Raw genomic sequence first — 15774 nt, 5'->3', positions numbered from 1 at the left:
ATATGGTTCATTGTTTCAAGTACTCAGGCATTGTATAGAAAATTTACATCGATGCTCAAAATTATAAAAGCCCAAGTTGCTGATTGAGATAGAGTAATAGTAAAAATTAATAACTAAAGTGTATGCAGGAGAAACCTGATTAAAACCTCCTTCTAAATAGATCGTGGGTGAGATTGAAAGTATGAAAATAGCAGTTTCAGAATGGTCAGGAATAACCATAGTTAGAACATTATAAATCTAAATTCATGATATATGATTATAACTTTTCTTAGATGTAGATTCACGGAATTATCTGCAGCTAAATAAGAATGAAAACAAAGCAATGAAACCTTTGGTTCAAGAAGTTAGAAAAGGAGCCAGAAAACAAACCTAAGAAAGGAGTGACAAAAGCAAGTGATAATAAATAAAAGTACAGTAAATACCTTAGAATCTGGGTATTCTCTTTAACAGAATTAATACATTGAAGATTGATTCTTCGAGGAAAAATTGGCAAACCAGTACTTAGTCTAATAGAAAAATGACACATAATTGCTTTGAATGTAATAAGCAGGACTTAATGACTTTTGTCTAATTATAAAAACAATATACACTCAACAATAACAATAAAAATTAGAAAATAAAAGCAACATAAACAAAACCACTTTTGATGGATGGTAACTAGGCATACTGTGGTTGATCATCTTGCAGTATATACAAATATCAAATCATGTTGTACACCTGAAACTGATATAATGTTATGTGTTCATTATATCTCATTTAAAAAGAGACCATTTTATAGTTTGATCCCCCCTTTTAACTTGAAACATGCTTGTTTTACATTATAGTTTACCCCTGAACAACACAGGCCTTTGGGGCAGTGACTCCTGTTCAGTCAAAAATCCACATATAATTTTTGATTCCCTAAAACTTAACTACCGAGTGTCTAGGGTAGACATGAAGCCTTCCCCATAATAGTTGATTAGCACATATTTTGTAGGTTATACTTAGCATACACTGTATTCTTACAACATAGCAAGCCACAGTAAAGAAAATGTTAAGAAAATCGTGAGGAAGAGAAAATACATCTAGAGTACCGTATTGTATTTATTGAAAAAAATCTGTGGGTAAGTGGACCTGTGCAATTCCAACCCATGTTGATCAAGAGTCAACTGTAATTTATTTTTCTCCCACAGTATTATCACTCACCCTTCCCCACTGACATCCTCAGTTTCTCATCATCTAAGACTTTTCATCTTAGAAATATCTTTCTAAAGTTATTTCCATTATTCTTCTGTACTGTCATATGTATTTTGACTTTGATACTTCAAATCCACAAATCTAAGCTTTCATGCTTGGATAACTACAGAAACTTCTCAGCTGGTATAATTGTTTCCACTTTTTGGTCCCTTTGGCACAGTACCCATCAAAAGCTCTTACCCTAGGGTTGAAGAATGTAGCCACTGTCACCAATCTCGGCCAGGGAGGCTCAGGTATGGGCTGGTGGGGCATCAGTTAAATATCCACACCTCTTTTTCCTCCCACTCTCCAATTTCCTATCGCCGTCTCCCATTCCCGACAGCCACCTGGAAGCCAGAGGGACAAATGGAGAACTAGCATGCTAGTCACCTCCCCGTCCACCTCCCAGAGGTAATTTGGCCGCCTAGAATTTCTCTCTTTCCCTGACCTTGACGGACTCATTCTGAATCCTTGCCTTTGCTTGAACTGTTCTCTCTGGCAGGAATTCCCTTACCCCATTTCTTTGCCTGGCAGACAAATTCCTACTTATTCTTCCAGATCTGGGTCTAACATCACCACTCTCTAACCTAACTACACACCTTGCAGGGGCAGCAAGGTCCTAAGAATGTCACAAGGAAAATTTAGGTCAGGCTCTCAATCTGCCACTTAAGTAGTTGATGTGACTGTGGATGAAGAACTCCTATGAATTTAAGTTCATTTTTTTGCAAAATAGGAATGGGTATATGTACCTTGACATCCCTCTCCTAGGGAAATTGAAAACATTGGTGAGAGAAATGTTCTCTAAAATGCAAATCTCTTTACAAATTTAATCTTGTTGCTGCTCTTACCATTGCTTAGATTTTTTTTTTTCTTTTTTCTTTTCCTATTTGTTCAGACCAATCACAGTGCCATGCCAGCTTTGGTGACATTCAAATATTAATTCACACCCTTACCCCGCCCCCTCCCCATTTTTTTTTTTTTTTCTTTTCTTTCTACAGTCCTCTTTTTTCCCTCTTCTGTTCAGTTATGTTCTCCCTGTCCCTCCTCAGGTGTTTATACAGAACTTAGGTGTCCAAGGACACTGCTTGCCTTTGCAGGTACATTTTACAGTTAAAGAGGATACGTGAATTTAGTTACCAACGGCGGGGCGGGGGGTGGGGGGGGCGTTGGTGGAAGTGCGGGAATCCAAACTCTGTATTGTAAATTGTAAGGCTCCGGGAGCCAAGAATTCAGGTTGGCAGAGCCAGGGCTACTTTGCAGGGCCTGGTTGGGCTTTGCCAGACCCGTGCCTCCCGCGCCGGAGCCCGCGCTGGGACGCCGGAACCCTCGGCGGGTGGGTGCAGCGGCGGGTCCGGAATTCCGGGAGGGGAGCACAAAGGAGCGAAGACCACAATTCCCGACGTGCACGGCGGCCAAGGCGGGTTCTACTCCCTGCTTGTCTCCTCATTCTTTCCGGTTCTTACGACAGAGACTGCTGTTTAGGAGCCGCGTAGTAGTAATTACAGAGAGACTTTAAGCTTCTGTGGAGGCGCGGGGCCCAGCAGCAGCTCCCTGGATGCTTCCTATTTGTCCCGTGGTTGTCTCCGACCTTGCGGAACCCGCAGCCCGACCGGCCGGGTTTCCATGGGGACACTGATTGTACACGGACGTTGTGGCGCGGCAGTTTAATTCTCCGGCGGCGGCTGATTGAGCGGGACGAGATGGTCTTGACGGGGCTCATCAGGAAACTCGGTAACAGTCTGAGTTGCCCCTCGCCCGCGTCGCCGTCCTGTCGTGGCCACTTGCTAAGGCTGGTTGTGTGACGTTTTGGAGGCCGGGCCACCCTGAGACGGCTCCCTTTCGTCCTGGCCTCGCCAGGGCAGCCCCCGGGGATCCATCTCGGACTGAGTAAACCCAGCGATTCGCGTCCCGAGGGCACCCGAGGCCCGCCTGTTAAAAACAAAACAAAAACAAAAAAACTGGTTTATTTCCTTCTTGACCCTGCCCCCGCCCCCAGCATCAACTAAGTTTTAGGGTGAATTCCGGGGGGGGGGGGGGGCGTCTCTTCGGAGCTGGGAAATAGCTTTGTGCTGTCCTTCGACAGGTCATCAGCTGGCCGAGATCAGGGAACGCGCTCTCAAGAATATCCTCTGCAAGGTTGAGCACAACTTACTCTGCTGTGAAGATCTAGTTCAGGAGAGGCTGCTTCTTCAACGTTTGCTGGAATGGTTCAATTTCCCGTCTGTTCCAATGAAAGAAGAGGTTCTCAGCCTGTTGAGCAGATTGGTTAAGGTAGGATCATTTTGAAATAAAATCAGACGAGTGAGTGTTGCTTAATTTGTAGCATTTTTGTTTTTATTTTTTATTTTTGGAACAACCAGAGATGGTCGTCTGGGTGTATCACGCTCAGCGTCCTTTTATGTGTAATGTTGAGTCGCACATTGTATCTGTTGTGCTCCGGAATAATAGAACTTCTGGGTTCTGGTGTGTTCTGAATTTTGGAATCATCTTTGGAAGTTACCATTTGTTATTCTGGTTTTCCCTGTGTTCTGTTATTTACATGTTAAAGATTAGATGCGTCTGAAAGAGAGTATGTTTAAAGTTAATGTTACCATGGTTAATGAATACCTCAAGTATCTGAAATTGCGTTTTCCATATCTGATTTTCAGATTTTATGTTCCTCAGCCTGTCTTTTTTTGAAAACTATTTTTTATTAAATTTTTTTTTAGTGTTTACTTATTTTTGAGACAAAGGGACAGCGCAGGTTGGGGAGGGGCAGACGGAGAGGGAGACACAGAATGCGAAGCAGGCTCCAGGCTGTGAGCTGTCAGCACAGAGCCCGACTGGGGCTCAGACTTACAGACCATGAGATCATGACTTGAGCCGAAGGCCGAAGTCGGACACTTAACTGACTGAACCACCCAGGTGCCCCTCAGCCTGTCTTGAGAGCAGTTGTCAGGGTCAGATGTCAAAGGGCAAGTCTAACCTTTTGAAACTGTAAGTCAGTGTGCAGTCATAGGACATTATTACTTTGGCATCTTTTGATGGTTGGAGGTAGGAGAGGATGGGGTGGGAGTCAGTTGAGAGAGGTAATCCATTTAATAAATAAAAGTAGGAGTTGGCAGTGTGCATTTCTAGTGTCAGTGTCTGGGCTTTTCTTTTGTAAGTGTCATCGCATGGTTTACGTATGTCTCTATAAATCTGTGTCCTACTCATGGAAGTTCTTTACTTTTGGGTACATCAATGCAAGGTTTATTTTTTGCAAAAGGAACATCTAGCATACTAAAAATAATTTCCTGGTTTAGTTGCTGTCAGATAAAGTGTAGAAGTTTTGACATATGTGATTCTTCTTATTTCAGTATCCCCCAGCAGTCAAGCATTTGGTTGACCTTGGTGCAGTTGAATTCTTATCTAAACTTCGTTCTAATGTGGAGCCGAATCTACAGGGTGAAATTGATGGCATTCTGGACGGACTTTTTATTCTTCCTTCAGATGATCCTGCCCTGTACTCTGCATCTTACCAAACCAAACAAACTGGTAACTCTTTGGAATCAATCTGGATGCATTCTGCTAAAATAGAAATATATTGGTTCTTGTGGTTAATTCTAAGGAAAGGGATCTTAGGTTAAAAAAAAACAACCCTTCCCTCCTCAACTTATTTTTATTGCATTAATTTACATGAGTTTGACCTTTTCCCCTCCTCTGCTGTTATTCAGAGGAGAATGCATTTGTATTTATTGCTTATTTTGGTCAAGGGGCCTAAAACTTGCCAGTGATTTTTTTTTTTTTTTTTTTGTGGGACAGATTATTTCTTCAACAATAACAACGTTTTCGCTGAGCCCTCATTACCATGTGCCAGACATTGTTCTGAATGTTTTATACTTGCATTCTTGGACTGTGTTCCTCACATAGGGGTAGGATGATATATGTCCTAGCTCATGGTTTTGTTATGGGGTCTCCAGTTAAAATGAGCTATACATAGTACACTGTTAAAATCAGAGTCAGACAGACATGAATGTAAATCCCACTTCTTCCAGTAGTTTTGTGACCTTGTAGTCACAATCCCTCTAGGTTTGTAGTTTAATCCCTCTAGGTTTTAGTTTTCTCATCCAAAAACTGGGACAATGAGAAAGAATACCGTATCGAATTGTCATGAGGATTAAATGAGACAGTGCTGTAAAGTGCTCGGCATAGGGCCTGACATGTACTAAGCACAGAATTGTTGGTTGCTCTTGTGATTTAATTCCCAGTAGAGTGCCTTGTACCTGGAAAGCAGTTAAATTGATTTGAAGGAAAAAAAAATGCTCCTGAGATTTATGTGATTGAGTAGTAAAAGTATTTAAAAATGTGTTTTTGCTTGCTTAATCTGTTAGATCATATTTTTCTCTGTATCTGTGCTGTGTCGCTACTGCTGAGATCGTCGGTGCTGCTGTTAACGAGAAAATAATAGGAGCCTCCGTTTACTGGGTTCTTGTGTGGTTGCGATTTTTAACAGTGAAAATTTCTGCCTAAGCCAAAACCAATAAAGTAGAATCTTAAACCATGTATTTTCAACCTAGTTCCCCGCAGGGGAGATCAGATGTATGGTCTAGGGCTAATTTTTTGTTATCTGTATTAAGATTAGGAAATACTGGCATGAAAACTTCAAGCACAGTTACAAAATTAGTTTTAGTCTTTTCCTTATTCCCATTCTCATTCCAACTGTATTGCTGCATTGCAATCACATGTGACAGAGGGTTGATCGTCAAAGATGTTGAATGAGTGCTTGACTCCTTTATTTTTGACGACTTTTTCTTTAAAGATATTAATGAAAGTTGAAGTGGTCAGGAACTACATAATTGCAGGAAGAGAGAGGAGGGGGATGGACTAAGAAGCAGAGATGAGCCCTTGAATAAATACTTTGTAACAGATTCTTTATGTACATTGTGCGTGTTTTCATCTAAGGGGTAGTATTTGCTGAACCACAAAAGAGGGGAACACCCTCCCCTCAATTCAAAACTTACTCAACATTTACATTTTTTTCCTCTATAGGAAGACTATTCAGAGGATAAAAAACCCTGTTATTTTTCCAGTTTTTAAAATGATTAAAAAACTTAAGAGAAAACACTAATATTTGAAAAGAGTAAGTTTCGCTTTTAGCAAATAAGGAATCAATAATACAGTAATATATATTTTTTTTTTATCAGAATTGCCACAACAACCTGAAATCTTAATAGGATATTTTCCTCAAGACAAAAGTAATTTCCAGCAGACGGAAGTGTCTCCACGACCAATGGGTGTGTATATGTAGAGGGATAGATCCTGTTGACCTGGTAAATCAGAAATTAATGTACTTTTCCTAATGTTGTGGTCAAGCTTGAATGTTTCAGTTTCCTCAAATTAGGATGTAGTGTCTAGGTGGTGAAATTTTACATTATTCTAACTGCATTTGAGCAGCTGTATTTAGGTGGGTGGTGATGGTGGCAGAAATACTCAGTGCTTACTGAACACAAATTCTTTGTTGGGAACTGTGCCGCGCGCTGTGTATGCGTCCTGTTTATTCTCCAGCTCACCAAGTGGTACTGTTCATCCAGTTACTCAAGCCAAAGACTCAGGATCATTTTGGTTTCTTCATTTGTCTTTATCCCAGCGACCAGCTGATAGAAGAAGAACTCTGATTTAGAGTCTCTCTCTCCCTGGAATCTCATCCAGGTCTTTGGATGTCTGGCTGGGTCTCTGCTCACGTGTCGCCTTCTCAGAGAGGCCTTCCTGAGGACCCAAGTGATCACTTTCTACCTATGTTTAGTTTTCTAACAAAGATCGTCTGAAATCACATACTAATTTACCTCTTCTTTGTCTTCCTTGTTATAAGCTTAATGATAGCTCTGAACATTGCTTATCCCCAGTGTGCAAAACAATGCAAAAGCATAGTAGGTGCTCAGTATATATTCTTTGAGTAAACGAATGAATCTTCAGCAGGTCCCGGGGAAATTGATATTGTTAATATCCCCATTTTAATGATGAAGGCACTGAGGCTTGGAAAGGATAAAACCTTTGTTCCAGTTGATGCACTTAGGGAATAATTAAGTGAGCACGTACCTGACATTTTATTGCCTGCATAGTTGAAAAGAAAACGTTGTGTCCAAGGGTGTATCTGTTCATGTCAAGTATTTCATTTAACTCAGTTTGGAAGCCGTCTGTTATTAAAAGCCTTTCATAGAAACTCTGGTTGAATAACAGCATAAGAAAGAACTGAAAACTTGTTTAGCTGTTAAAATACTTTACCTTTTCTTTCTGTGAAAGTTTTGTTAGGCTTGTGAGGGAGCTTTGGTTTTGAGATGGTAGTTTCTTTGTGTTTGTGATTTAGAGGCTTCACTGAGTGACAGGGAGAGACATCTGAAGGGAGAGAGTGTGTCCAGGGCTGAGAAGGTGGGACCTCGAGTGCAGCTGCTAAAAACGTTAGGGACCATTGAGATGGTAAAATGCTATGTGAGTTGCAGTTTGTGGGTTAATGATAGGGGCTTATTTTGGATCCATTTTTTTGTGTGCAGTAGAGGTCCGTCCTTCCCTCCACCCCCCTCTTACTTTTCTGTGAAAAAGTAAACCCTGCTTGTGTCTTTTGAAAGAAGCAACTGTGCTATATTTGGGAATTTAATAATACTGTTATCTAAATTCAGTGATTCTGTGCTCTTTTCAGAGCATTTGGCGGAAAGACTGTTTGCCACTTGGAAGGGTTTCTGTAGATACTGCATACTGTTTCTCAGCTTTGCCACCTTAATTTGTACAATATAAGATTTATTTAAAACATAATTTCAATGGGGTAGTTTAAAATTGTGTTGGTTTCTCAGATTTCTTTTAATCTGGTTTGAGTGCTGATATTTGATCTTCAACCTTACGGTCTTTAAGTCGTCTTCAAAGAGGCTTAAACATCTAACACCATGAAGGATATTTGAACATGCCTAATTTTTAAATATACTATATGATTATGTCTATTTCATTTTTAAGTTCTACAATTAAAGGCCTCCAAATGCCAGTTCCTTTCATGTTAAATTTAAGCTCTGTGTTTTGGTTAGCCACAGGGTACAATAGAAAATGTAATTCAAGTTCTAAATGTCATTCAGTATTGGTTTGTATTTAATGCTCTTCTAATAACAGTTTTGTGTACGATATGAAAACAGCTCTGTTATTTATCCTGTTAGGGAACAAATTTGCAGCTGACCTTGTTTAGTATATTTTAGGTTACTGTAAGATGTAACTTTGAAGACTTGTTTTAAGGGTAAAGCCTTGCTCTTAACATTGGGAGTCTATCAACTTGTCTTTGATCCCTTAAATTTTGCTGTTCCATTAACAGTAAATCAGACTGTGAAGTGTTTGAAGTTTTCTACATTTCCCTGGCTCCCCCTGACTACAACAGATAGACACGTTCTCTCCTCTAATGAAAGGTACGGTGCCTGGCATTGTCAGGCATTTTGGTTCATTGATAGCCATTACATCTGGTTGTTATTATCATACATTTTCACCAGGAAAAAAGATACTAAGTGTCTGTGAAAGGCAGTACTGGCAGTATATGAATGATTTTCACTGTTTCAAAGAGCAATTTAGAAAATTCCTATTTGCTGTTATCTGGCTACACATCTAGTTGTTGTTTTTGTTTGTTTGTTTTTTTCGTGATTGGAGACATGTATACTTCTTGGTGACATATGAGTCATCTCTTATTGACCAGATTGATTGGCCAAAGCTTATGCCCTTGGTTAATAAAAATGGAAAAAATTAAGCATAAATGCAGTCTTTTTTAGTGGACAGTATATTCAGTGGGCAGTAGAAAGACCAATGTGCTAGAATTAGGATGAGATAAGCAGCTACAGGCTGTTAAATGCTTTTTGATGCTGGCACTCCCAAGGCATCAGTAAATTCTCTTGGAATAACATATTGAAGAGGTGGGGTACATGTAGGAAAGGGGCAGGGGGTCTGAGTTGGGCCCCCAGGAAGAGACACAGTTTCTAGTACACCCCTTTGGGTGGTGGATGGTGGGCTGGAGCTGGGCTGAGAGGGGGCATGTGGATTCTGCTATATCCTTAGGGGGTCACATATTGTCTGAGAAGGTGAGGGGTGTCCTCTGTTTGCGGTAGGAGGGGAATCCCAGCTTGACTCACTAGCTTGGGGAAGAGCAGTAATAAATCTAATTTCTAGAATTTAACTCTACATTTCCTGTTATTTTTTCTGTGTTACTTCCTAATTCGTTTAGCGAATTTCATTGCATTCTGTGCCCTTTGACTTCATTGATCTCATTTATAGCATTGTGATTGTCTTGGCATACTGTGGTGGATACTGTGTAGTGCCTGTTGTCGAGGAGGCTCTAGTGGGGGTTAGAAAGTCAACAGGCAATTGCTGTTGCACCGAATATAGGCATATGGAAGAAGGACCTATCCTAGAGTTCTTGATTACGGAGTAGATCTAGGAAGGCTGCCCAGGGAAGTGAAGTCTCAGTTGAGACCTGAAGGACTGTTAGTAGAGTCATTACGCTACTAGGTTACTTGGAATCTGGTACAGATAAGCTCTTTTTAAAAATAAATAATGCTATCTTTTTGTAGCTCTTTAAGAAGTAGTAACCACACTTTAATTTGGAATACCTGTGAACTATTGAAGGATGTTATCATGCAAGATTTTCCTGCTGAAATTTTTCTTCAAAGGCCAAAAATTGTTCAGGTACGAATCCTCTGTAATTGTTGTAGATTTTGAAATAGAGAACTTCTTTACAATGAAACAGATTTTGCAAAGTAGGAGTCCTTGGGAAGGAGTGTGCAGTATTATATTTACAAAATGAAGTGTTTGGTTACTGAAACCACTTGTGCTCTTCTTTGGGTAGTGGTAGTTCTTTTGATCAGAGGTGGTCTCTTTTGACACACACAAGTAAGTCCAGTTTGACCACCTTGAATTTACCTTTTATGGGTTGCATAAGGGGAGAATAGACTTTGGAAATTGAAGTTGGGCAGCAGTAACCATTCTTCATCTAAGAATAGCATTGTTTTTTGAATATGTAGGATGTCTAAGGCACAGGGCTGGATGCCGGGGAAATAGGGCAATGAGCAATTCAGATAGATTCTGTAGTTTATATGGTAGAGCTTGGGATGTGGGGTCTAGGGTTGTGGCCTATCTGCAGCAGCTAGTGATGCCTCAGCACCCTCGCTCCGTAATCACAGGGCTGAATGGAGGCCCCTGAATGGTAAGTATGAAGACACAGTGTGACAATGGCAGTTGTCAGAAGGCAGCAGAGGAGAGGAAAGCTGTTAGCTGCCAAAACGTGGCAAGATGATTTAGCTGTTTGAGATGCTGAAGGCTTGCTGTTATTTTTAAAAACTACTTTGTAACTTACGTCCTGAGTAGGGAGTAATTCGTGTTCTCCCAGAATAGGTACTCAACCTACACACTTTAGATGTAACAAATGCGCACTCTTTTTAAATTTTATTGTCTCGCTTTGTCCCATTGCTAAGTCATTTTTGCCTATTTCCGTTTCTTATGTCTTACAAATATTTTACAAGTAATTTTCTTTCCTTTGGTTGTTCATTTAACCTTACTTAAACTCCACACCCACTTTCATTGATCATTTTCATTCATTTCATTCATCATATTTCAGAGCCTTTTATCTCTGTTGAAACTGGCCTTTGGAGGAGACGGAAAGCATCGCCTGGCCTTACAGTCCGTGTCCTGTTTGCAGCAGCTGTGTGTGTATTTAAGAAACAGACTGAACTTTCACCGTGATCCAGGTTTTTTCTCTAGTAAACAAGGTATTTATGTTTATTTATTCATTAGTCACTGGTGGTATTTGCAGATTCTTCTGAGAAGTTTCTATTATTCTTACTGTGTAAATATTCACAGCATAAACTCCTCATTCCTAAATGCAATCAGATAATCACTTGAAAACCAATCGTGTGAGTGAGAGAACCACTCATGATCCTGTCCTTTTTTTTTTTTTTTTAATTTTTTTTTTTATTTTTGATAAGAACCATTTGCAAGATTTTTTTCTTTTCTCTTAGGCATATACTGATGTTGGGAGCCAGGGGTTAGAATTGAGTTCAACTATTTATGTGGGACCTTGGGTATTTTAGAAGTTACTTGTTGTATTAATAGATTGGTTTAAAAAAATAACAATTTATATTTTTTTAATAAATATTTTTTTTAACTTTTGGGTGTATTTTATGTTTATTTATTTATTTTTAAGTAACCTCTCCACCCAACATAGGGCTTGAACTCACAACCTCGAGATCAAAAGTTGCATCCTGTACCAACTGAGCCATCCAGGTGCTCCTGATTTGTATTTTATGAAAACTTTTTATGCGGCTTGTGATGTAGTTAGAGTATTTATAATATGATAGTAGTGCCAGACTTTTAAGGGAAAAAGCACCACCTAATGGCCAACTAGAGCACTCGGCTGGCTTTGTCAAAGCAGTATTTACAGCTTAGAAATTCTGTGCACTTATGCCATATGCATTGAAAGTTGAATACTAAATTACAATGATTTGTCATCATGCTTCACAGTTAATCCCAATTCTGTTCAGAGTTTCGCTGATCCTATGCTACTTGAATACTTATGCTATACATTAGCTTTACTATAGGTCTCAGAGGGTATAGGGTTCCTCATTAACATTCTTGAGATACAGCATTTTGCAAATGACTGATAGCAGAGAGCTTGTGGATACCCCATATTTCATCAGAATAAGAGTTATAATATTGATAAAAGTATTATCTTTGAAGATTTACTCATGTATTAAATTTTTATTTATCACCAACTATATGCTGACTGATATTCTAGTCTCTAGGGGGTATAACACTGAACAAAACAGATAAGGTCCCCACCCTTCTGAGCTCATCCTTGAGAAGGTTGGGGACAGGTAATAAACAAGCAAACAAGTTTGTTTCAGATCAGAAATGCTCAAAGGAAATAGGGTGATGTGACTGAAAATGACAGGGGAAATGAGGCTTACCTGGATAGGATGGGTGGGAAAGGCCCCTCAGAGGAGGTGACCTGAGGGGCGAGAAGGAACCATCCCCTTGAAGAGCTGCAGGAACTGTATTCCTGGTAGGTCGGAGGCCTTGGGAGGTGATATTATGGAGGAACAGAAAAAAGGCAGACATGTGACTGGAATGTAGTAAATGTGGAGTGGGGAGCAGAGAGGGAAATGAAGTGAGAACAGACGTAGCTAGGGGCTGACTGTATTGGGACTTGTAGATCTTGGTAAGGATTTCATATTTTCTTTGAAGTGCGGTGAGAAGCTCTCAGAGAGCTTTTTTTTTTCTCCTTCTGAAAATGCCTTTATTTTTCTTAATTCCTTTAAAAAATTATGGTAAAATATGTAGCACAAGCCATTATAACCATTTTAAAATGTGCAATTTTGTTGGCATTATTACATTCACACCCATCACCATCTTATGCACCCATCACCATTTTCTGTTCTCAAATGTTTTTCATCACCCTAAATAGAAGATCTGTGACCATTTAGCCCTATTCCCGTGTCCCCTTCCCTCTGCAGCCCTTGGTAACCTCTCTACATTCTGTTTCTAAAGTTGTCTGTTCTTGGTATCTCATACAAGTGGAATCATACAATATTTGTCCTTTTGGGTCTGGTTTATTTCACTTAGCATGATGCTTCCAAGGTTCTTCTGTATTGTAGCTGTGTCAGGATTTCATTCCTTTTTCTGTATACACCACATTTGTTTATACATTTATCTGTTGCTGGACCCGGGAGTTGTCCTCATGTTTTAGCTGTTGTGAATAATGTGTCTGTGAACATAGGCATATCTCTTTGAACCCCTGTTTTCAGTTCTGTCGGGTATATACCTAAGAGTGGAATTGCTGGGTCATATGTTAATTTCACCTTTAGCTCTCTGAGGAACCACCAAACTGTTTTCCCCAATAGCTGCCCCATTTTATATCCCCACCATAACCTGTGAGGCTTCCAGTTTCTCTATATGTTGCTAACACTCAGTTATTTTCCCTTTTTAAAATCCTAGTCTTCCTAGTAGATATGAACTGGTATTTCACTGTGGTTCTGGTAAAGACTCCTGACTAATGACTAGGGATTTTCCTAGTGACTTTTTATGCGCTTATTGGCCATTTGTATATCTTCTTTGGAGAAATGTCTTTTAAAGTTCTTTGTCCATTTTTAAATTGGGTGTTTTTTTTTTTTTTATTGTTGTTTTAGAAGCTCTTTATAATCCTGGTTACTAAATCCTTTTTAGATATATGATTTGCAAATATTTTTTCCCAGTCTGTAAGTTGTCAGTTTCTTTATAATGTCCTTTGATTTTGATGAAGTCCGATTTATCTGTATTTTCTTTGGTTGTACTTTGGTTTCAGATCTAAAGATCCGTTGCCAAATCTAAGATCATGAAGATTTACCTCTATATTTTCTGCTAAGAGCTTTATAATTTCAACTCTCATATTTAGGTTGTTGATCCATTTTGAGCTAATTTTTGCATGTGGTTTGAGGTAGGGTTTCTTGTGGAGTTATGAGCAGGGATGTGCCTAATCTGCTGTTTTGCCTTGGTGGTCCCAAATGTTCCAAGTCAGTAATGCCGGCTAGAAGGCTGCATGTAATCAGGCCAGTTAGAGGTACACCTAATGTTAGATGCAAATGCTAAGTGAATACTTGCAGAAAAGGTTGACCTTTACTTTTACCTCAAGAGAAGCATTTCTACTATTTTAACTTTGTTACTGTTTTTTGAAAGAATGATGTAAATTATTCATAATCATAATTTGTCTCTACTGAGGGATAATTTTTTTCTTTTTTCCTCTCAGATACAGTTTCCCAAAATTCTTCTTTGTCTTATTGTCATGAAGCTAGAGTTATTCATCATTCCCAGAATCCTTCTCCAGGAAGCAGTAGCCCCCGGCCTTCTGTGGTTGGACGCACAGGTCAGCGACCCAGGGGAGACGGTCAGGATTGGGACGCAGTGTCTTCCAGGTGACTGTTGAAAAGCCCAGTTAACTTGTGTGTGTGTATTTTACTTTGAGAGGGAGATTAACGTTTTTCTCTGTCTTCTCTCTTGGAAAATTACCACAGGTATTGGTTTTCATACTTTTTTGACCATGACCCGTAGTACGAAATAATATTACATGCAACTCAATACTCAGTACACAGACGTATGCTCTATAAGTATGTGCATGTGTGTATGTTTCTCTGTGTGTGTGTATGTTTCCCTGTGTGTGTGTCTGTGTGTGTGTCCCTGCCAAAACAAGATGTTCACAAAATAGTACTTTGATTCCATATGCTACATAGTGAGCTATATTTCCTCTTCCTTTCTATTTCATTAGAAAAAGAATGAGGATTCTGGCCCATTTAATTGTTTTTATTAGCCGTAGATGAAATGTGATCTAGTTTAAAAGCATAGCTTTAAATGATAGGTACATTTTGGTAAGATTTAATTTTTTTAAATGTTTTATTTATTTTGAGAGAGAGGGCACACGTGTGTGAGAGGGAGAAGGAGGGGGAGGCGGGAGAAGGAGAGAGAGAGAATGTAAAACAGGCTTCACGCTCAGAGCAGAGCCCATCGTGGGGCTCAATCCCTTGTGTCTGATCCAGACCTGAGCCAGAATCAAGAGTTGGACGCTTAACTGACTGAGCCACCCAGGTGCCTCTTTGGTAATATTTTAAACCCATATTTGTGACTCTAACCGTAAGTTTTAAAAGATTTTTGAAAGTTTATTTACTTATTTTGAGAGCAAGAAGAGTGAGCAGGGGAGGGGCAGAGAGAGAGGGAGAGACAAAGAATATCCCAAGCAGGTTCCACACCATCAGCATGGAGCCTGACGTGGGGCTCGAACTCATGAACCACGAGATCATGACCTGAGCTGGAACCAAGAGTTGGGCATTTAACCGTCTGAGCCACCCAGGTGCCCCTCTAATCATAATTTGGGTGTATCAGTATTTACTATTAAAGGGAATGATTGGAGACTATAAAGGAAAGTTCCTTTAAAGTGCACAATTTATGGTATTTTACTCATTTGTGTAAATACAGATTTCTACACATCAGCTTTGCTTAAAGGGGCTGGCGTGGTGTTTGTGTGTTAGCTCATTCTTATGCCACAAGCATCTTATAAACATGTTAGTCTCTTTGGTGTCGTTCTAATAAATGCTCAGTGAGATGAACGCTTGTCTGTTGGCGTCATTATTTTCTCACGATGCTGCTGCCACCAACTGACACTGACTGATGCTGGCTGTGTGCTTGGTGTTACGCCGAGTGCCGTACGTGCTTCATGGCCTTCCGTTGTCCTCCCGGTCCTATGATAGCATTGGTATCATCATCCTTGTACAGGAAAGCCTGGTTCGGAGGTGCAGGGAGCCTTACCCCAGCTCATACAGTTGGTGAGAGGGCAGGGGTGTAGACAGTATGATCTGAGAGCCTGTGCTCCTGACCCTTCCGTAGGAGCTGGTGTTGGTCAGGCACGGCTTTTCTCGTTACTCTTCCAGAGCCTGTCTGCCTCATTCTCTAAGCTGTATCTAGTGTGCTATATCTAATGCTTCTGAATTTTCGCTCCTGAGTGAACACCTTCCTCAAGGGGCCTTTGAGACTTAGAGAGAAGCCCACCTCATTTTCGTATTT

General features: G+C 40.0%; 1 protein-coding gene across 4 annotated transcripts in view; it reads left to right on the top strand.

The window, feature by feature from the left end:
• Positions 1–2670: 2670 nt before the first annotated feature.
• The window catches only part of RTTN (rotatin), a 163872-nt gene continuing 150768 nt past the window's right edge, over positions 2671–15774 (top strand). For 2 of the 4 annotated variants that reach the window (XM_086683208.1, XM_025931071.2), the window contains exons 1-8: positions 2673–2946; positions 3299–3486; positions 4554–4731; positions 6381–6470; positions 8525–8615; positions 9765–9879; positions 10808–10958; positions 13970–14135. In XM_086683208.1, coding sequence (XP_086539334.1) covers positions 2916–2946; positions 3299–3486; positions 4554–4731; positions 6381–6470; positions 8525–8615; positions 9765–9879; positions 10808–10958; positions 13970–14135 — 1010 coding nt within the window. In that variant the 5' untranslated portion in view covers positions 2673–2915. Of the gene's footprint in view, positions 2947–3298; positions 3487–4553; positions 4732–6380; positions 6471–8524; positions 8616–9764; positions 9880–10807; positions 10959–13969; positions 14136–15774 lie in introns of all 4 variants that reach the window. The other 2 variants (XM_086683209.1, XM_086683207.1) reach the window with 2 other exon arrangements.

Source organism: Puma concolor, chromosome D3 (genome assembly GCF_028749965.1).
Source record: "Puma concolor isolate L17-30 chromosome D3, mPumCon1.1.hap2, whole genome shotgun sequence".
NCBI classification, from domain to species: Eukaryota; Metazoa; Chordata; class Mammalia; order Carnivora; family Felidae; genus Puma; species Puma concolor.
Note: the sequence above shows the minus strand (reverse complement) of the source record. Positions and strands in the feature narration are given on the sequence as shown.